Source organism: Papio anubis, chromosome 6 (genome assembly GCF_008728515.1).
Source record: "Papio anubis isolate 15944 chromosome 6, Panubis1.0, whole genome shotgun sequence".
NCBI classification, from domain to species: domain Eukaryota; kingdom Metazoa; phylum Chordata; class Mammalia; order Primates; family Cercopithecidae; genus Papio; species Papio anubis.
The window spans coordinates 11,538,362-11,562,261 of record NC_044981.1 but is presented as its reverse complement, the minus strand read 5'-3'; the positions used below and the strand labels follow the sequence as shown (position 1 = coordinate 11,562,261).

At 36.7% G+C, this 23,900-nt stretch overlaps 1 protein-coding gene across 2 annotated transcripts in view; it reads right to left on the bottom strand.

Moving 5' to 3' along the window:
- Positions 1–501: 501 nt before the first annotated feature.
- TMEM170B (transmembrane protein 170B) overlaps positions 502–23,900 on the bottom strand; it is a 39,482-nt gene continuing 16,083 nt past the window's right edge. Inside the window, exons 1-3 of one of the 2 annotated variants that reach the window (XM_031666910.1) lie at positions 15,141–15,407; positions 13,518–13,688; positions 502–3,875 (exon numbers count right to left, since the gene is read on the bottom strand). In XM_031666910.1, the coding sequence (XP_031522770.1) occupies positions 3,745–3,875; positions 13,518–13,688; positions 15,141–15,174 (336 nt within the window). In that variant the 5' untranslated portion in view covers positions 15,175–15,407 and the 3' untranslated portion in view covers positions 502–3,744. Of the gene's footprint in view, positions 3,876–13,517; positions 13,689–15,140; positions 15,408–23,900 lie in introns of those variants that run through there. The other variant, XM_003897060.5, reaches the window with a different exon arrangement.

The window sequence follows — 23,900 nt, the reverse complement described above, 5'->3', positions numbered from 1 at the left end:
ACTTGGTAGAGCACTTTACATAGTGGATCCACAAAAAGTGTTCACGAAAGAGAATTATTTGGTGTATGAGTGGCAGCCTAGGTACATCAATGTGGCAGCTGCACTTTCTTCATTAGAGGTTCTTTTTTTTTTTTTTTGAGACTGAATCTGGCTCTGTCGCCCAGGCTGGAGTGCAGTGGCCGGATCTCAGCTCACTGCAAGCTCCGCCTCCCGGGTTTACGCCATTCTCCTGCCTCAGCCTCCGGAGTAGCTGGGACCACAGGCGCCCGCCACCTCGCCCGGCTAGTTTTTTGTATTTTTTAGTAGAGACGGGGTTTCACCGTGTTAGCCAGGATGGTCTCGATCTCCTGACCTTGTGATCCGCCCGTCTCAGCCTCCCAAAGTGCTGGGATTACAGGCTTGAGCCACCGCGCCCGGCTTATTAGAGGTTCTTTAAAGACCTTTTCCACAACATTCTGTGATTTCAAATTATCCCGTTCCTTATATCACAAATACAAGATATACAGGCCAACTCATTTCTTTATTTCTCTCATTTAAAGTACAAACAAAACCCAACCCTTATACTTTTTCGAGCAGTGAAATGTATGCTGCAAATACTAAGAAAGTATATTGGGTAACAAACTGTAACACTGTTTGGTAAACATTAAGATCTAAAGAATAATTCAGCTACAGGCCCTGAAGAGAGCCATCATTTAGGACTTTGTTTATCCTAAGCAAGGTAGGGTATTACCTTGGAACTGTCTCATGGGGAAGACTACTAGTTCTCCTTCTTTTAAAGTTTTAAGCATTATTTGTAGTTTATTTGGGGCCTCCTGACTAGCTGTCAACTATGGGCATTTTTAATCAGTATGTTAAACAATAATTAGTTTGGACATGTAGGAGTTCTTTCTTTGGGGAGCTGATTTCACTGTAAACAATATTTTATTAAACACTTTTTAAATAAAGGAGTGTCCACTATAGAGGATCCTCCCTCCCTTCCTGCATTTGTCATGAAGAAAATGTACTGCTAAATCATATATAAATTTTAACAAAGTACATAACCCAAATACATCAATAAGGGCTTTTGTCATGTCCCACACAAGGGTCTCCAGCTCTATTAAGTGAAGAAAATTTTCCCAAAATTCAAAATTCTCCAACATCCTCAAACCTATTTAAAAGATCATTACACTGAACAAATTTTCCACTAGAACACGAAAGTGTTCATTGAAAAAAAGCTTTCCAAGTAGACTGTATTCATATATAGCAGCTCTCTATATACGTATATAATGATATATATGTGTGTGTATATATATCATTAAACATTTCTTGTGTCTATAGGAAAGCTACTAACTTTTAAAAAATCTCAGCATATAAATAGCTATTAAGACAATTCATAAACTCACACTATTCAACTGCATCTCAAAACATCAAAAGAGTGACAGTTGCACAAAATCTCCATGGAAATAACTGAAAACAGCAAAGGAAACAAAAATAACCCCTAAAATTGAAAGTATATACATACACACACAATTCATAATGTAAAGCAACTTGATAATGAGATAACTGCAGGACACTCTACAAACTATTAACCATTCAATTATACTTTCATTCTAGAGTAAAAACAAGAGTTTAAATCTCTTTGGTCCACACATTAGTACATTTAATGTATCCAAGTTATTTTCTCGTTAATTTTGGATTATGAATCGTGCTCCACATTACTTTACCATGGTAACTTTCTTAAATCATAAAATAACCATATGTTAAAGTAAGTATTCCTTCTGTAGATCTGAAACAATTTCCACATGCTATTGGTAATTCCTCTAGAAGAATATGAATGCTTTAAATTATTCACAGAATAGCCAAAGTAAAGGAAGAACACAATTCAAGTCTGGCAGAAAAGAAAAAATCAGATCGACTTGGAAAAGTTATGCCTATATTTAATTTGTAAAAACAACAGGAATATAAAGAACACATGAAAACAATTTCAGGCTTGTACATAATAAAAATAATCAATTTTAAGATTTACTTCAAAGATCCATGCATAGTTGCTTATTATTTTTTTAAAACGAATTTCCAAGCCAGTGTTAGTAAATCCCCTAAATTGGCTTCCATACTGGGAAAAGTACTGCCTCTCCAACTTCTCATTGATAAGTTGTGGATATATTCTGCATCTGGCTAGAGAAAAAGTGGTACGGGTGACAAAGTTCTTAAATTTGAATGGAATATAACCAAGGCCTACCTTTACAGCAAATTGGATTAAACAGCAAGGCTACCAGGTTATTTTTTGATTATCCTTAACATTCTCTGTAATGTCTCCTTTGAGTTAGCACATTATAACTGTATCTGGTGCCAAAAAAAAATCTCATTAGGAGACCAGTTCAACCCTACTTCCTATACTGTTACAATTACGTATTGCCAGAACCTCTTAAAATGTTTTATATAAAGGGCATTTCCACTTTTAACATACACCCTCACAGATTCTTCTAGTAAACTTGAATCATAACTTCCTATCATAAATCAAGAACTGAATAACTGAAATGAATTACTCAAATACACGTTCAGTACTGTATTGATATGCTGAGACTAACTGCCAAATTTTAAAATTACCTACTATATTTCCCAATTTTCACTTAGCAAAATTATGATGTTGCCACATGTCCAAAGTAAAAGTTTATTACTCTTCCTATATAACTTACTTGTTACTTATATCTACAAATGAGGTCTTTATTTCCAGAGCCTAATTTAGGCCACTCTCTAAAAACAGTTAATACTCCAGAATGAAAGACTGTTTATGTTTTGTCAAAAATCAAGATATATGCAACACGTAATATAATCCCACTGAGATACTAGTTATAAAGATGTTTTGTCCGTGAGATACAAGGCAAAAACTTTCTTTAGAAGGGTCAAAGAATGCAACATGCATTTCAGACTTTTTTCTTACAAAATTTTTAAGAAAATTTTCAAATTACATTTTTATGACACACAAACTACAATCAATGTGTATGACCCTTCAAGTTTCTGAATTTGTATAAACAGAATATGTATGCGTGAGGGAAGCTATTAAAAGGGTGTTAAGTTAGTGAAAAGTATGCACCCTATAGAGCTACTCTGAGTTCTTAAAACGGTTGAGCTAGTCTTCAGTTAAGAAGACTTATCTTCCACATCAATTAAATAACAATAATACCTAAACATATTGAAGCCCTAAATCCCAGAAACGCGCAACATTAAAAACCAAATAATTTCTCTCATATTAAAGAATTCAGTATTTAGCACTCATACAGGATTTAGTGTTACGGAACAAAAATCTTAGTACATTACCTGAATTCATGTCAAATATGTTCACAGCACTCAGCTACATCTACGCTTGCAAATTGTCACATGATCAATGTTAACAAAAAGAAAAGAGTTTGGCACATATATCAATACCTCGAAACGTCCCTGTAACTTAACACAACACTGTTAGGAACGATGATTTCAACACCAATGTTAACCTGATAGGCAGCTAAACAAGGTGCTTTTTCTTGTAACTTTACATAGTGTCTTAATGCACCTTGCCTGAGACAGAGGCACATAAGGTGCAGTGCGGTAGTGCAATCACTTGAACACCAGAGGGCAATCTTTCCACACAGCTCAAGGTCTTCCTTATGCTTTGACCTGCTCAGTCCACATTCTTGCACAATTTCATTTCCACTTGTTAACAACGCCGTTTTCAGGGAATCTATACATCTGTTTCCTTATGTGAAGTAAGACATTCCCACAGAAACCTCAAAGTGTAGCGAGGATCCTTGAAAAGGAGATGATTAATGTGAGTACAGTCTGTCCAACGCCCCATACCAGCGCTTCCAAAGGGGCCATGTTCTTCCCAGCTACTCTGTAAATGCCCGCTACTGCTGCACCTAAAGAGAAACGGGAGAAAAATGAAGGGACAGTCACTCGTTTTATAACACACTGCATGCTGCACCTTAAGAGCTCTTTTCATTTCATCAAAACTTAAGTCATCGTATTTTTTTCATTTTATCCACTTTCTATGAGAAAGTTTCCCTGTGACTGGTGAAAGTTACACCTTACCATAATACACTTAGCCACTTATTTGAAAAACAGACTTTTCTATTGAACCAAAAGATATGTATTTATGGTATATGCTCCATACTTGATAATAAATACATTCATAAAAATAATTCATTATTGCAACCTCTCACCTGGGCATTCAATTAGCTATACCTCTGTAGCGTTTTTGTAAACATACAACATAACATACTGATAGTTACAAATGATAATGCAGAAAAATAACATAATTTAATGTAATTTCTAAATTAATATTTTAATATTAAAGGTATCTTTTTTGAATAATATGAATTCTTAAATGTCATGTAAAATATAATACCTGACTAATCCATCTCACAATTCTCACAATCTACCATATAAAATAGTTCATTGCTTTTTAAATAAACCATCCAACTCTAAGTTATCTGGAGACTAGTATCTTGATGTCTAATAAGAATAGAAAATGAACTTGACATCTATTCTAGTGAGGTTCCTTAGGTAATGTACACTTCCAAGAACGGGAGAATCTCAGCATATGAGGAACCTCAGTGCCCATCTGATTCAACATCTGATCTTCACAGACCATCCACAATGATGTGGTATCTAAGTGGCTAACTTTAAAAGCACATTTAGGAACCAAAAAGGAGGAACCATTTAAATTATAATACGCCATCTCACAGATGCAGATGGCCTGAAAACTATTTTTCTAGCAAAACTGTCTATATATCCTAAAATGGTTAGATAAAAGAACATAAGAAAAAGAAAAGAAGTTATCTGAAGATACTGAATTGACAATTACAATTAAGACTGAAACCTAGTCATGAAAATTCGAATATAATTTTTACTTGTCAACTTAGAAAAAAATTAGCTAAAGATTAATTCTTTGTACTTCACCCAAAATCTTCCAAATAAAAGTTATTGTATTGCTTTGTAAGAGATGTAAACAGGAAAAAAAAAAATTATTAACCTAAGTCAAGGACTTTCATATACATGTTTTAAAATAAAAGGAAATTAAAATAGTGTACTTACCATATACTATGTATTTTGCTAGGAACTTTAAAAATATTTTCATATTTAAATATCATACCACCCCCTCAGTATAATAATCTAATTTAAAGATGAAAAAAACAGAGGTTCAGAGAGGTTCAGTTACTAGCCCCAGGAAATACAGCAAGTACAAGAGCTGGGATTTTTCAATCCAGGTTAGTATGGCTATAAATCCCAAAATCATTCTATCACTTCATATTTATACTAAGTGAAAATGAGAACAAAGAATTCAGAAAATGATAAAGTAGCTAATAAGCATCTCAAAACTCCTAGTAGCACCAACATTTACTTAATCAAACAATAAAATCACTTGTATAATTGGTCACATATCCAAATTGTAGAACTGGATGACATTCTTTTTTTTTTTTTTGAGGCGGAGTCTCGCTCTGTCGCCCAGGCTGGAGTGCAGTGGCCGGATCTCGGCTCACTGCAAGCTCCGCCTCCCGGGTTTACGCCATTCTCCTGCCTCAGCCTCCCGAGTAGTTGGGACTACAGGCGCCGCCACCATGCCCGGCAATATTAAGTATCCTACAACTTTGTTATCAGAAATTATGTTAAAATAAATTAGAGTAATACTCTTTCTCTTTGGATGCATCCTAGATTTATGTGACTATCTTCCATTTTAAAAACCACAATTTGGCCTCCATCCCTCTGATACTGTTTTCAATCATGATACACAAGAAGGGGAAAATCAAAGCAATTACTAGCTCAGGCTGCCACGAAATGGAAAACAAATGTATCAATTCAAACGTTACATGCTTACATAAGGTGAGGAGCATGGGTTCTGGAGCTAGACTCCTGGATTAAAATCCAAGCTCCACTACTTAGCAACTGTGTTACACTGGGCAATCACTTAGCCTCCCATGCCTTGCTTCCTCAACTGTAAAATGGGTGGGCATGAAGATTAAGAGATGACACTTGTCAAGTGCTTAAAATAGTGGATGATCCTAGTATGTACTCAACAAATTTTGGCTAGTAGTTGTCATAGTAGTAAAGAATAAAGATAATTCCAATCAGTGATTCAGCATTCAATAAGTGGTGTTGGAACGACTGGTAGCCATTTCAGAAAAATAAATTTAGGTCCCTGCTTCACACCATTCCCGAAATAAATTTCAGATGGATTAAATAACTAAATGTTAAAAACAAAAGTACATATCTAAACTTTAAAATGTAAGATAATTATATTTATGATCCTAGGAAAAGAGATCTTCTTAAGACCACAAAAAAATAGTAAAACCCATACAGGTTTCACATCAAGGAACAGACTGGAAAGTATTTGCTATATGCAAAACAAACTGATGATTAGTATTTAGAAGATAAACACACACATACACATGCATAAACACATAATCAATACAGCACTTTTGTAACCAAACAAAAACAAATGTCCACCATCAGTTGGAGATAAACTATATGAAGTCCACACCATGAACCCATCCAATTTCAAAAGGAAAATATAGATCTGTATGAACTGAAATACAAATAACTTAGACATATCATCTATGTAACAAAGAAAACAAAACATAAAACAATACGTATTCTCTACTAGTACATACATACATATGTGTGTATGTATGCATGTATGTATGTAAATATGTATGAGTGAATGTAATGCATCAACAAATATCTGGTGGATATATACCAAACTGAAAATAGGGCTTGCTTGTGAGAAGAGCACTAGTTTGAGAGTGCTGGTCAAAAGGGACTTTGCTTTATCCACAATGTTTTCAGTTTTATATAATGAATATAATCATATATTACTCACGTAATAAAATTTTTAAAATCTAACTTAACTTCTATACCTAACTTGCCTAAAATGTCCCTAAAATTCCAAGAAACTTCCATCTTAAATGTCAGGATATGAAAGATATTTCATTTTAAATGCCAGGATATCTTCCAATCCTATTTTTCAAACAAAACTATTGGCATATAACGAAAAAGTTAAATAAATTCTCGATTTAAAAAAGCAGGGCACAAATATATCATGGAATATAATAAGAAATAACTATATTCCTTGTATGCAGCTATAACTTATTCATTTTCACTGCCATACAGAATTCCAAGTAGGAATATACCACAATGTATTTATCCATTCTGTGGCCAACAACATTTCTTTGTTTTCAGTCCCTTACAATCACAAACACTGCTCCTGTTCTTGTCCATGACCCCTAGCACACACATGCAATTCAGAGTTTCTCCATGATCCACGGGTAAAACCAGAATTGCTCAGCCCTGTGGTATGGGCCCTTTCCACTTGACTACATGGTGCCAAATTATTTTCCCAAATTAGTTGCACCAATGTATATTTCAGTTACTCCATATCCTCAAGAGGCAGGTGATATCCATTTTTTTTTTATTTTTTTTGCCAATCTAGTGAGTAAGACATATTATCTATCTGATTAATTTATAAATCCTTGGCAATTAATGTGATTAAGTTTCTCTTCACATATTATTAACCATTAGGATTTCTACTTCTAGGAAATGCTTAAGTCCTTTATTCATTTTTCTACTGGGTTGTCTTTTTACTTAAGTCACAGGGTTTTTAAAAAATATATAGTCTACATATTAATCTTTTTACAATTATATGAAGTTATATATTGTTTTAACAAGTATCCAGTTTGTTCTTTAGTTTTCACTCTCCTTAGGGTGTCTTGCTGAACAACAGCTAGCTGAAAGAATACATTAAGATCTTTATTTTCATGGTGATTTATGAGGCTAATATATGCAGGCATTTAAAGAAGTGGGATAGGGTGCTTGAAATAAATAATACATGTGGATCTGCCACTATGAACAGTGGCCAACACAATCAATTAGACATAAGGAAAGATCCCAAATGAAGTGGAGAAAGCAATACTGCCAAGATGACTTGAAGGTGAGTAAAAGATACAAAACTACAAGGATGAAGAGGAATAGAAGAGTCATCAGTAGACAGAAAACACTGATACACAATATAAAAGTGCCTGCAAATGGGCATTCCAATAAAAAGTGATGTGATCTGCCCTGCGTATTTCATGACAGAAAGCAAATGATAGCCTGTAGTCCTAGCGACTCAGGAGGCTGAGTTGGGAGGATCACTGGAGCTCAGAAGTTCAAGGGTACAGTGAGGTATGAGTGTGCCACCGCACTCCAGCCTGGGCAGCAGAGCCTGACCCTATCTCTAAAATGGAAAAAGAAAAAAAAAAAGCAAGCATATCATAAAGGTTAAGTGTGAAGAGACATAAAGAGCTATGGGTAGAAAAACAGAAAAAAAATAGAACAAGGATAAGGGAATAATTAGTTTTAATAATATGTTCATTCTATCCGTTTGCACAGTTAGATCGAGGTTGGCAAACTACAATCCACAAATCTGGCCCACCCACCTATTTTGTACAGCATGTAGGCTAAGAATAGTTTTCACATTTTTAAAGTGATTTTCTAAAATCCAGAGAATAACATTATATGATACATGAAAATTATACGAAATTCTGATTGTAGTATTCATAAATAATGTTTTCTTGAAATACAGCTGCACTCATTTCTGACACTGAATTATCTTTTGCATCCCAAGAACAGCAATTCCTAAGGTTCTGGTGTAGTCCTCATCTTGTTCAGCAACAAGATTCCACTGACCTCTGCAAATAAGCTGTGTACAGCTTTTATTCTATTTTCTGCAGTAACTTGGATCAAATGTGAACTAGTTGTTCTTGAAAGTTTGGTAGAATTCTCCTGTAAACCCCTTTGGGCCTGGAGTTTTTTTGAAAGAAGGGTCTTTAATATTGCAATTGGCAAAAATAATTATTTTCCTATTCATATTTTCTATTTCCACTTATGTCAATTTTGACATTTTATATTTAGGTACAGCTGTTCATAAAACTATTTTATTATTATAATTCTCTATCTTCATTACTGAGATTTAGTTATTTCTTCTATTATGCTCTGTATTTGACTCTTCTGCCTTAATCCTTTTTTCTTAGTTTGCCAGCAGTCTATTCATCTTATCTCTCCAAAGAACCAGTTTTTTGTTAATCTTTCATAAACCTGACTTACAAAGCTTAATAGTATTTCTCCACACCAATAAAACTAAACAATGTAATCAAAAGATATCCATGCACAATAGCCGTAACAGGTGTTTAGGAATTAATAAAAAACATACAAACTTCCTATTGAGAAAAGCATTTTTAAACTCTAATAAGAGACATAAAAGATGATCTCAATAAATGGAGATACACTACATGTTCCTGGGTGATATAATATGCCAATTCTTCCCAAATTATCCTCTATATTCAGTTAAATCCTAATAAAAATCATTATCATACTTTTTGAGTGATCCATAGACACAGTCTAAAATTTATATGAAAGAATAAAGCTCCATCAATAGCTATAAACTTTGAGAAAGGAAAGCAACAAGAGGGACCTATTCCTGACAGATATTAAGATATACCACAAAACTACTGGGATAAAAAAAAGTGACCCTTCTATAAGAATAGACAAAGAAAAAACCAATGAATCAGAATAGAGTTCAGAGACAGATCCCTGTACTTTCAGAATGTAATATACAATAAAGGTGGCACTACAAATCAGTAAGGAAATGATGATTTTTTTAGTGTATGGTATGATAAAAACTGATTTACTATATGGCAGTGGGGGAAAAAACCACATAGAATCCTATCTAATACCTAAAACAAAGGTAGACTCTATATGGAGGATAAATTATGGCCTGAATGCCCGATGCCTTTTTTGTAAATGGAAATAAAGTTCTACTGAAACAGGCCATGTGCATTCATCCACGTATGTCTATGGCTGCTTTTGCACTACCTTGGCAGAACTCAATAATGTGACAGAGACCAGTAGCCTGTGAAATCTAAAATATTTATTACTTGGCCCTTTACAAAAATGTTTGCCAATTCCTGCTACAGGCGAATTAAAGACCTTAATACAAAAGGAAAAACTGTAAAATTAATGGAAGAAAATATATCAGAAAATCTTTTGGCACTGGTATGGGGGATAACTTCTTTAATAAAATCTTTATGAACCGTAAGGCAAAAACTCTTTAAGTCGATCACATCGAAATCAAGGATTTCTGCTCTGTAAATGATATCATGGATGAAGGTAACTGATAAAAGACTGAGATAAATTATTTGCAAAGTCCAAAACCAGAGGTCAATATCTCTAATATATAAAAATATCTGTAATTTAAAAAGGAAACAAGAATACCAAAAGAAAACCACAGAATATAAAGAAGTAATCTGTAGAAAAGAAAACCTAAATATATAATAAACATAGGAAGAGATGCTCAAACTCATTAATAATCACAGAAATGCAAATTAAACCAACAATGAGAACTTACTTTACACCTTTAGACTGGCTAAAATTAAACAGCTAAAATTAGACATTATATAGAAACAAGTTTCTCCCAATTTTGGTATTAACTAAAAATACTATATGAAAAATCACTCTGGTTTCAAAATAAAATTTAAGAAGTAGCAAAATATAATGAACATGTAACTATATTCAGTCAGCAGCATCTTATTGAATATAGATATTTGGCAATCAATAACTGAACTGAAGATACAGCTATGAGTGTACTAGTATTCATAACTTGTATTAAGAAAATAAATATCACTACTCACATTGGCTAGTTTTCCTAACTCACCTGTTTGCAGGTCAGATAATTAGCCAGAAAAAAATTAAATGTTTTATTGCTAATACACACACAAATTTTTACTTGAAATTGTGTCAGACTTATATTTTTAAGGATTTAAAAATATAACACTGCAGTTTCTAAAATCACTGGCTTACTTTATTCTTGACTGAATTGCAAATGGGTTACATATACACACATATCATCAGAGATAAATGGAAGAATTCAATTTCTCATGCTCTCTTTAAAGTTTTACAGTAATATATGCAAATAAATACATATATATACACACACATACCACTTAAACTTCCAAACAAGCTGCTCCTTCTTCCTTCTCCTCTGTTAATGGTTCCACAATTACAACAGTGGCCATGTCAAAAACTACTGGCAGCCCCTTTCATATCTCTTTGTATGCCACCACAATTAATAACTAATTTAGATTTTTTGTCCTTTGTATAGTTCTTACTCCTTCCTTCCCAACCTACGGCCATTATTGTAGTTCAGAACCTGGCCTCAAGTATAGATTACAGTTAATGCCTCTTAATTCCTCTTCCTTCCTCTTTATTCTCTCTCCCTATCCCCTCTTCTTTATTTCCTTTCCTCCCTCTCTTCCTCTCTCACTCCTCCTATCCATCCAACCTATATGTTTTGAGTATAAATTATGTTCTAGGTACTGTTTTATTTTTCGGGATCGAGCAGTGATGAAGACAGACCAGGTCCCTGCTCTTTCAGGGTTTTCTCTTGCTTCTATACATTAATTCTGTATTCAACTATAAAACAAAATTTACCACTGAACTGCTTTGTCCCTTGCCAACTGCATTCAAAAATATCCATTTGTTTTCCATGACCTGCAGGATAAAAGCCCAAACTTCCCAGACAGCTTTCCAAGGCCCTCTGGAATCTGGCTCTGTTCTACCTTTCCTATGTGCTTTAGCTAAATCTGAGTACCTGTTTAAAACCCTGTCTATGACAAAGCATATGAGGTACCATTCATATCATCAAATTATAGGTTGAATGCAGAAACAACAAAAGCAATTATAAAAACTTAACACAAGATAACACAGAAAAAAACAGCAACTGAAGAATAAGAAAACAGACTCCTCCCCATTTCCCACAAGTATTTTATGGTTGCCTTATTAGTGCCTAGGACATACCCAGGGGCATGGGAGCAGGGCTCTCCTCTCAAGACAAAGGATGTCAATCACTCTGGAAAGGATAAAGAAGGGAATCCCTTGCATCATAAAGATAAGGTTGCCTTCTTATCTCTGAGGCAAGAATCAACTAGAAAGGAAGAAGAAACTGTCAGAGAGTCCCAAAACAGATTCAGTGGTAGCAGTGAGCTGACCCTAACATATGGGAATAGGCCAGATGTGAAGGGCAACAGACACTTGTACTCTGCACTGGCAGTCACAGAATCGATAGCAGCACAGAGTGGCACCCGGTTTCTGGCACAACCACACTAAGCAAGCAGATGTGGCACACTCCAGTCTCAACAGGGTGTACACCTAAGCTCTGCTCAACCAGCAGCTGTAGAAATTGTTACAGTAGGTAAGTTGTCAGCAGTGGAGCGGGAGAGGAATGTCAGGTGACCATCAAGTGATGGTCCAGCAGTTGTAACACTAAAATGATAATTGGTCACAGGCACCAGGGAAAGGCAATTTTCCAAAGGATAAAAACACTTGAAACTGGTAACCAGTAGCTTCCAATGAAATCTCAGGAAATGGGTAAATGGGCTCGAGCATGTGCAGTAAGACAAAATGGTAGAGTATGAGCTTCGGGGGCATTCCACTGGAAAAGGGAAGAAAGCCTCAGATGAGCATGAATACAACTTCTTAAACACACTGCGCATGCTCGCCTCCCAAGTGTAAGGAGGGCACCACACATGCGGGTGGCTCACCCTAAAGGAAGAACGAAGGAAAAGGGGTGCAAGACACTGGAAATGGGCCAGCAAGTCGTAGGACCAAGGTTAAATGGGACACTTGACCTCCAAAGTGCCCGCCTGGGTCTCTTCCAAGTGTACTTTCCTTTCTTTCCTGCTCTAAAGCTTTGAAATTCCACTCCTGCTCTGAAACTTGCCTCAGTCTCTTTTTCTGTCTTACACCCCTCAGTCAAATTATTTCTTCTCAGGAGGCAAGAACTGAGGCTGCTGCAGACCTGTATGGATTTGCTACTGGTAACTTGGATACCTTCTGCTGATAACAAAACCATAACTAATTCTTTGAAGTCAGGCTGGAGTTTGGGCCTAAGTACAGTGTTAAGCAGAGAAGGCCAGAGGGAATGAACCTGAAAACTTGTCTGAAAAAGCTCATGAGGCAGCACAGCAGGGAACCTGCAAAGCACTAGAGGACACTCTAGCACAGCTTATTTCTAGTAGGCCATAATAATGTGTGCATAAGAAGAAAGTGCAATTTTGTTGTGTAGTCACAGGCAGATGACAGTAAGGACTTCAGGGCTATACTTCTGCTTACGATAATTATCACTGACATATTTTTATGCCTTTCCTTTTTCCTAGAAAGTGAGCAACTTTAAAGCAGAAACTATAATGACTGTGAATTTTCCCATTGAACTGCCTTGCCTCTTGCCAACTGTTATGAATTTTTCTATTTCCCACAAAACCTTGTAAAAGGACTCTTCACATTGCAGAACTACAACTATCTGTTCAGTGAATAAATCGGCTCATCTTTATCTTCTAGGTGGAGTGTGTTAAGTGTTGACAAATAATCTACATAAAATATCTCACTAATGTTACATGTATAATAAGAATACAGCTACCAACATGGTAAGTGCATACAAACTTACATCCTCAGACAAAACAAAATCAACTTACTGGTAATCATCGCTCCAGTTACAGAAGCCAGAAATCCAATGCTGACTGCAATGACAGAGATGACTCTTCCCTGCCTATGCCTCTGCAGCATCACAAACATCAACACTCCTGCAGCACCATGGACAAACAGAGAAGAGAAGAGAGCCCAGAGGAAGATCCAGTACCACATCTCTGAAAGGAAAAGCAAAGTGTTAATCATCTGTTGAAACACAACTTAGAAAATTCAGTTTAACACACAGTGAGCACCTATGGTTTGGGAGGTTACATGACATAATACATCGAAAAATGTCTCACACCGTGCCCGACACAAGCAGCACGGAATACATTATAAGGTTTACCATCACTGCTGACGCCTGATGGGGAAATATTCCTCCTATGGCTTCAAAAGGTTAACACTATATTCTAATTTTTTCTAAATGTCCCTATTATATAGCTATCTTTTTTTTTTTTTTTTTTTTTGAGACGGAGTCTCGCTCTGTCGCCCAGGCTGGAGTGCAGTGGCACGATCTCTGCTCACTGCAAGCTCCGTTGCCTCCCGGGTTCACGCCATTCTCCTGCCTCAGCCTCCCTAGAAGCTGGGACTACAGGCGCCCGCCACCACGCCCGGCTAATTTTTTTATATTTTTAGTAGAGACAGGGTTTCACCGTGTTCGCCAGGATGGTCTCGATCTCCTGACCTCGTGATCCACCCACCTCGGCCTCCCAAAGTGCTGGGATTACAGGCGTGAGCCACCGCGCCCAGCCATCAATTTCATATTAAACCTCTGATATATGTGTAAACTTCTTAGGATAAATTATAAAAGTTAATTCGTATTTGAAATAGAATCTTTTATTTTCTACCCTAAATAACAGTGTTAAGAATGTTTTTAACTACCTTCTAATTCTAATTCAAATCATTCCAGAAATCAGTCAATTATTTTTACCTTTTAAGAATTTCAGGCATTTTCTCCTTGTGGCCCTGAACTTGGTATACTAAAAAATCAGTCAGATTTAAAAAAAAAAATCATTTGCCTCTAGTCATCTTAGCGCTCCTTACCGAGAACTTTTCAAGCTCCAATATTATCTCCCCAGTGTGACCTCAATCGACTGTTCACTGACATCTCGGCTTAGAGACAGTGGACAAGCGCACTTTTCATTCACTCTCCCACACTCATTCCCTTTCCTTCTGTTCACCTGACTGCCTCCCAGTCACTCCATATAGTTTCCACAGATGTCCCTGCACTGACTCCTTCTCCCTGACCATATACTGTAGTGAGGTATGAAAGAAAGGCAAGGGATCCAAGCTGGGCCAATCGTCCCCTTCCCTTGGGACTTCTGGATTGGGGTCAACTGAGCGTCCTTGCTCTTTGGGTAGCTAAAGCTGAAAGGCTCAAAATTTGTGAAGTTACTTCATCATCGCATGATGAAAGCCACAGTACAAGAAAGAAAAAGATTCATCAAAGACAAGAGAGAATCAAGTCCCTTAATGAGTTATTTCTAAGGCCCTGACACATTACCATCCTTAGATTCAATGTCACATCCCAGTTCCCTTGTAATAAAATCCCTCTTTTTACTTAAACTATTCAGGTAAGGATTCTCTGACTGATACCTGAAAGAGCTGACTCTAAAATATTTAGATGTTACCTTGAGGGTCATCCTTGATATGCAAACATTCCATAATACAAAGTATCTCATCTGTGATTTGGGCTAGGTAGTCACTATCAATTGTAAAAGAAAAGTCAATAAAATAGTCATTAATAGAATTAAAATGGATGAATCAAAACCTATGTATCTAAATATCGTTAAATATGGATATACACTGTTGGTAGGAATGTAAAATGATACAGCTGCTGTGGAAAATAGTATGGAGGCTCCTCAAGAAGTTAAAAACAAAACTACCATATGATCCAACAATTCCACTTTCTGGGTATATACCCAAAAGAACTAAAAGCAGAATCTCAAAGAGATATTGGCACACCCATGTTTATCAGTATTATTCACAATAGCCAAGAGGTGACAGCAACTCAAGAGTCCCTGAATGGATAAACAAAACACAGTACACATACAATGGAAAAATTACTGAGTTTTAAAAGGGAAGGAAGGAAATCCTGTCACATGCTACAACATGAATGAACCTTGAGGACATTATGCTAAGTGAAATAAACCATCACAAATGAATACCATATGATTTTTTTTTTTTTTTTTTTTTGAGGCAGAGTCTTGCTCCATCACCCAGGCTGGAGTGCAGTGGCATGACCATAGCTCACTGCAGCCTCCATCTCCTGGGATCAAGTGATCCTTCTGCCTCAGTCTTCCCAGTAGCTACAACTACACATGTGGGCCATAAAAATATTTTTTGTACAGACAGGATGTGCCCATGTTGCCCAGACTGATCTAGAACTCCTGGCCTCAAGTAATTCTCCTGCCTCAGCCTTGCAAAGTGCTGGGATTACAGGCGAGAACCACCACACCTGGCCTCAAGTTGTAACCTTTAAAATCAACCAGTAACCATAACCAGTGAAATGGCTTTCTACTGGTGTCTAAATGGGAGTCGTTTCTGGGACTGTGCCTTTAACTTGTGGGACTGGATGCTAACAACACCAGGTAGATGTCAGAACTGAATTGAACTGTAGGACACCCAGTTGGTATCCTAAATTGCTTGGTGTGGGGAAAAAAACCCACACATCATTTGTCACAGAAGTGATCTGTGTGAGGGTGGAGAAAATAGTGAGTGCCTTTTTTTGGGGTGGAGGGGTGCCTGGAATGGAGTCATCTCAGCTCACTGCAACCTCCACCTCCTGGGTTCAAGCGATTCTCCTGCCTCAGCCTCCCAAGTAGCTGGGATTACAGGTGCCCGTCACCATGCCTGGCTAATTTTTGTATTTTTAGTAGAGACAGGGTTTCACCGTGTTAGCCAGGCTGGTCTCGAACTCCTGACCTCAGGTGATTCACGTGCCTCAGCCTCCCAAAGTGCCAGGATTACAGGTGTGAGCCACCACGACCAGCCAACAGTGAGTGTGTTTCATCAGATATGTTTTTACTAATTTTTTTAAAAAGGTAAAAAATTTAAAAGCATGGATATAAATTTGAAAAATAATTAGGTCAAGACCACAAATGACTAAGAATTTTAAAACAAAACAAAAACTCCTTAAAAAGGAAGGAGGGTATGGTTATTAAAAAGCAACTGAGCGATCTCTGTGGTAATGGATTTCTTCTTTGACTACAGTGGTGGATATACATGTAAGTGATACAATTGTATAGAACTAAATACATATAGAGAAGAGTACAAGTGTACATGAAATACTAGCAAAACCTGGATAAGGTTGGTGGATTGCATCAATGTCAATATCCTGGTTGATATACTGTGGATTTCTGAGATGTTCCTATTGGGCAAACTGGATAAAGAGTACATAAGCTCTCTACGTGTTGGTTCTTACAACTGCGATTCTTAAAATCTCAAAATAAAAAGTTTAATTTTAAAAAATGAAAGAGGGAATAGAAAGATTTTTTTAAAAATCAGCTTTACCCTGCCAAATTCTTAAGAATTGGCACATAGAATGGACTCAGGCAATTTGAAATTATTTCAAAGAAGAGACATCTGATATATTTTACAGTGTGTGTTAAGCTACCATGCATGCTTCTCAATGGCATAAGAGATAGAAGCTAGTGATTACGGAAAAATAGAGTGTTTGCCTTTTAGAGGCTTTTCTCTTCCAGCATTCAGGCAAACAGTATTTCAGACCATCACTCTCAAACACATGGCTTCAATTTATAATAAATACATTAAAATTTAAAAACCCCAACTTGCTCAGAAGATATTTGCATATTGAAAGATACAGTTTTCCTAAGTGAACCTAATAAAGTAAAAATATAAAGGAGTATAATATGGGGGTGTATATTTTCATCAAGGGAGCTCTTTTCTCAATTTACCCTGAGACAAGGAAAGGCTCTGCAACAACCACAGACTTTTCAGTACAAAAGTCAACAATCCACCTTGTACCTCGAGCCCATTTAAAAAGTTCTTATAATACAATTAGAGGAAATAATTTATTGACTATACTTAACACTATGAACAGGAGATTATCTGACATTATAAAAAAAGTAGTGTTGTTTGACTACTGAATATGTAGCTATGATCTCAACAATAAATCTACCTAATAGAAGGCAAAGTAAAATTTCAGTTTAATGTTTTATAAAAACCAAAGGCATAAAAATAATCATAAAATTAAAACAGAATCTTAAATGGTCCTCCAATGACCAGTCCAGGATTATTCCTTCATCAGACTCAACATCAACAAAGTACCCTAATGTCAGATTTACTTTTACATTTCTTTCTCTCTTTTAAAAAATCATACTCTTTATGATGGAAAAAATGGACTATCTTGAGAATATTTACAGTTATGTTAGGTTTTGTGTTATTACTATTATTTTGAATTACCTGACAGATCAACATAACCTCCTGAGTGAACAGGGCCTCTAAAGATTTTGATCAACTCTGGATAAGCAAGACTGTCGAAAGCCCAATCACTATTGGCAAATACATAAAACCTACTGGATTAGTTCAGGTGAAGAGAACTGCAGGATCCTAAGGACTAGAGCAAAAGCAGATGCCTAAGATCCTGGGAAGAAGAACACCTAGTAAAAAAACAGGAGTGGACTATCACAGCCTTTCCTTAAACTGTCTATGCTAAAGTGAACACCCAGAGGCTCACAGTTTTCTCTCTCCACCCGTACCCCACCTCATCCAAGCTTCTAGCAAATGGGTGACAATGAAGGGAGAAAGCCAGAGAGACTCTGCTAGTGCTGAAAAAAACACAAAACAAACATTTAAAAAATGTAATACACAAAACAGAAACGTTGAAACATCTCATGCCTATAATCACCATGATTCTCTGGAAGGGAATATCCCTTCTTTCTGAACATATCTCAGAAATTCCTTTTGTAACAATTCCCCACTCCAGACTATCTATAATCCTCACCTTGGACTAATTTTGTCTGGATTGTTGCAGTGCGTTACTTTTTGGTGGGGTGAAAGGCAGCAGAGTTATGATCTGTTCCAGCCTCCAAACAATACTAGAAATAGCTCTGCTCCCAATCTGTAACTTTCATCAGCTCTGGTTGCCAAGCCACTAAAAAATTATCTTCTGTGCTTTTGTTTTTAATCCTTCGACATTATTTATGAGAAATGAATTTCTCTAGATGTCTAAAAAATACTGATAAAAACAAGTTAAAGAATGGTACGTATTGTATAATCCTATTTTTAAAAGTACATTTTCATATCTGTACAGAAAACGTATAATCAAATGGAAGAATACCTAACAATGGCTATCTTTTAGAGATATGAGATGAACGACACTATTTTATACATTATTTACTATTTTAAACAACCAGTCTGAAATATTTTACACACATTTTTACTGCAAATATAATATTTTTAGAAATTAGCTTTTCATTTTTTTTTTTTAAAGAGATAGCAGTCTTGCTGTGTTGCCCAGGCTGAACTCAAACTCCTGGGCTCGAATGATTCTCCTGTCTCAGTCTCCTGAGTAGCTGGTACTACAGGCATGTACAACCATGCCTGGCTCTCATTCTATTCTTTATCAAAGGAGAAGATGCTCTACTACACTAATAACCATTAGTTATCTACTACACTAATAACCATTAGTTATCTACTACACTAATAACCATTAGTTATCTACTACACTAATAACCATTAGTGTAGTAGAGCATCTAATACACTTGGGCTGCTCATGAGAACGACTGCATACTGGGTATGCAGTAGAGACAGAAATCACTACTCTAGGATAAAGTTACATAAGAGGCATTTTTTTAAAACTCCAAAAGTCATTAAAACAACAAAACCTATCTCATGAGACTAATTATTTTTTTAATCCTCAAAAATACAGAGAATCCAACTTCTCTACTAAAAGTCATTAGCAAGTCAATACTGAACACTTACTGTATACTAAACATTCTAGAAATCAAGCTGAAAATACCATTTATATATCTCATATATATTATTTCTTTATACCACAACTTTCTTTATAGAAATGCTCCATATTATAGATTTAAATAATCTGTGTCCAAATTGGGTTATTTCCAGTTTTTTGTTACACCAGCAAATCCAGTGTAGAACTTGCTCCCATTTTCTCACAGCAACGACTTCTGAATTTGGGGACATGTCCCACATAGGGGATTAGACTCTCAGAGAGATGATACATTTACAATTTGAAAAAGTGTTATACAGATGAAGGGGTGGCAACATATAGCCCATGAGCCACATCTAGCCTACCACCTGACTCTGCACAGTCTTTGAGAACGGTTTTTAGATTTGAAATGATTTTTTAAAATCAAGAAGCTGGGCACAGTAGCTCACTCCTGTAATCCCAGCAGTTTGAGAGACTGAGGCAGGAGGGCTGCTTGAGCCCAGGAGTTCAAGACCAGCATGAGGCCCTATCTCTACAAAAAAATAAAAAAATTAGCCAGGCATGGTGGTGCGTTCCTGTGGTCCTCACTACTCAGGAGGCTGAGACGGGAGAATCACTTGAGCCCAGGAGGTCAAGGCTGCAGCAGTGACCCATGAGCATACTACCACACCACAGCTGGGTGACAGAGTGAAACCCCATCTCAAAAAAAAAAAAAAAGAAAGAAAGAAAAGAAAAAAATATATAGAGAGAACAATAATTTGTGACATGTAAAAATCAGAGGAAACTCAAATTTCAGTGTTCATAAAGTTTTATTGGAACAGACACACTCATTCATAGTAGTCTATGACTACTTTCAAGCTACAATGGCAGAGCTGAGTAATTGTGACAGAGACTATATGGCCCATGAAGCCAAAAATATTAATATTTACTACATTTTCTATTTAAGTAAAATAAAATACTACTGCTAAAAGCAGAATACTGCATTTACAGAAAAAGTTTGCTGACTCCTGGGCTGGGCTTGGCTGTCCCATCCCCCATTGAAAATTACAGTCAAGGTGGTTTCATATATTATGAAGAGTTGGCACTTTGAGTGTTCAATTAATGATATTTCAATTACATATGTTCTAATTCTTCAGCTTCTAAAGAGTACAGTATGCAGGTTATGCTATGGGGTACACAGCCCTGCGCAAGGATGTGGGTTGTCAAGAAAGGTCCCAAGAAGAGTCATCACCACACATGAATTTTTTAAAAATTAACAAGATTTAAACAAATTAGATAATCATGTTGAAGGTGCAGTAAGAGTGGGGAGTGGGAGGTGGGACTTGGCTGTATGCTGGAGTCACCTGGGAGAGCCTAAAATTAATGATGCCTTGATACCACTTGCAGACATTCTGATTTAATTGGTTTAGGATGTAGCTTGGGCACTGGAATTTTTGAAAGTTTCCCAATTTTAAACGTTTCTTATGCTCCTGTACAGCCAAGAATGAGAAACCACTGCTCTAAAACACAATGTTCAAATCATGAAATTGTATATAATAGAGAATATGAAATTGCAAGAACTCTGGGTTTGACTAAAATAAAAAAATATTGAAAGATGAGGCTGTAAATTACAGTGGTATGAATTTCTCTAGATGTCTAAAAAACACTGAGTAAAAACAAGTCAAAATTACTCTGGCTAGAGCCAGTAATTTTGGTAAAGAAAGAGGAGAGGCTTATAGACCATACAGAACGAAGAATTCTGGTGAAAATTGAAGATTATGGGGACCCAATAAAGGCTTTAAATAAAGAAGTTATAGAATCATATCTCCTTTTAAAAAGATGACTCTGGTAGATATGGAAAAGTGGGACTGGATGGAGATGAGAGACTATAAGAATATTTCAAGAGTACAAAGAGATTAGCCAGGTGTGGTGGCATAAGCCCATAGTCCCACCTACTCAGGAGGCTGAGGCAGGAGGATTGCTTGAGCCCAGCAGTTTGAGGCTGCAGTGAGCTATGATCGTGCCACTGCACTCCAGCCTGGGCAATGGAAAGAGACCCTGTCACTATTTAAAAAAAAAAAAGTAATGATAATAAATGAGTAAATAATAACAATTTTAAAGAGTACAAAGATAAATTAAGGCCTGGATTTTTGTACTGGACTTGGGATTGAAAATAATTTGAGAAATATTTAGAACTTGCAGATGGCCTGGATGATAGAGATGAGGGAGGTGTGATATCTGGCCTCCCAGATTTCTTGTGTGAACACCTGGATAAATGATAATTCCATTAGGTTTGGGAGTATAAAAACGTACGTTTAGTCCATCTACCAAACAGTTCAAACGTTGGTGAGAAGCAAGCAGTAAAGAAACTAAAAGTAGGAAAATAACAAGTACAAAAATGTGAAGATTACCTGCACAATTACACTACTGACCATGTTCTAAAAATATCTAAATTTCTTTTTAAAATTATTTTATTTTTTTAATTTCTGGGGTACATATGCAGGATGTGCATGTTTGTTACATAGGTAAACGTGTGCCATGGTGGTTTGCTATACCTAACAACCCATCACCTAGGTATTAAGCCCAGCATGCATTAATTTCAGGTTTGTAGTGTCCCTGATTTTTTCTTAAATCCATGATTTTGTTGAATTTAAAATCTATGATTACTAAAACAGTTCAGTTATTCTATTTAAATTTTAATATAAAAAGTTGCAAAAAATGTCACTCCCATCCAATGAGAAAAAGATAAAATTATAAAATAATAACTTTTCCTTAGCTCATTAGTGAGGTGAGGATGCAAAAAAGTGGGGGACACGTGTTACCTCGTAAAGCACAAGAGCAGGCAGTGGGCAACATACAAGTGTGTAAGAAGAAATCCGCTACAATTTTTACAGATTGTTAAAGACCAAGCATGGGTTAACATACCAGCCTTGAGTTAATGACACAAGTGACACACACAAATGCACACTCGCTTGCAAGTGCTTTTCCACAGGTCTCTACTGGGTGCTCCCTGGAAAGACTGGATCATAGGCCGGGACTGGAGAGAGCCACCACTGGCAGTGTAGGCCTGCGGGAGGTGACACTGGCTGCTGGGGAAACAGAAATCTTGCTTCTTGCGACCCTTCTCTTATTCAAGGCAAAAGTCTTAGCCATTAGGGGAGGGCAGCAAATCCTGTCACCCTAAAGGGACAGGCAAAGCTATAACAGAACTCCAGTTCAGGGAAGGGGAGAAGAATAAAACCTCTATTCCTGGGGGAAAAGCAGAAAACCATCCAGGATCCAGGACCCAATTCCAAGCAGAGGTCTGTTACTGCTGATGGAAGAACGGGAAACTCCGCCTAAGAACAATCACGGATGTAAGAAGAGTTTGGCCACCGTGGTTCAGAAAGGCAGGAATGCTGACAAAGCTCCCCACTTTCCGAGATCCCCATACACAGAGCATGCCTAACACAAAAACACGACAGCTCCCCTCAGGAGCCCAGCAGCAAGTAACAAGCATCAGCATTCCACCACTGGGGGAGGCCCCTTCTGAGGCACAGTTGTGAACAAATGGCTAAAAGCTACAATGGAGCATGGCCACCGAGAATAACCCTGCAGTACAGAGCTCCCACCCTAAACACAAGGCAACAACAGCAACCTTCAGAGAATGTGAAGCGTGCGGTGCACTGAAGGGAACCACAACCACTAAATTCAAATTCAGCTCAACTCTTAAGTAGATTAAATCAACTCTCACACTGTTGGTCTAACAGAAGCAACAGACCATCTCCAGACATAAACATTATGTACCTCAGTCTTTAGTGAGATTTTTCAATTAAAAAATTATAAGCAGCACTCAAAAACAGGAAAAACAACTCACTGTTGAGAGATAAAGCAATCTATAGAACCAGAGTCAGAGATGGCCCAGTTTGTAGAATAACCAGACATGGACTTTATAATAATTATTGTTAATACGTTAACGTCTCTAGGGGAAGCAGCACACAACACACATGAACAGATGGGGAATCTCAGTAGAGATGGAAATTCTAAGAGCCAAATGAAAATGCCAGAAGTTTAGAGAAAAAGATATGGAACAATTTCAAATGGTTTAACATATATGTAATTGGGGTCCAGAATAAGAAAGAGACAATGGAGAAGAAAAGACACCTGAAGGGAAAGTGGCTAAAAATTTTCCAAAAATAATAAAAGTCATCAAACCACAAATCCAAGACTCTCACAGAATCCTAAGCAAGATAAATACCTCCCACTTCCAAGAACCAAAAAACAACAAAACAAAAATAAACCACACATACACCTAGACACATCATAGTGAAATGAGTGAAAACCAAAGATAAAGGGAAAATACTGAGGGTAGTCAGAGGTTAAAAGACATATTACAAACGGTGGAACAAATATAAAAAGTAAAGGAAACTTCTTATCAGAAACTTCTGAGCCAGAAGACAATAGAGTGACATCTTTAAAATATTGAAAGGGGAAAAAAAACTATAAAGTCAGAAATGTA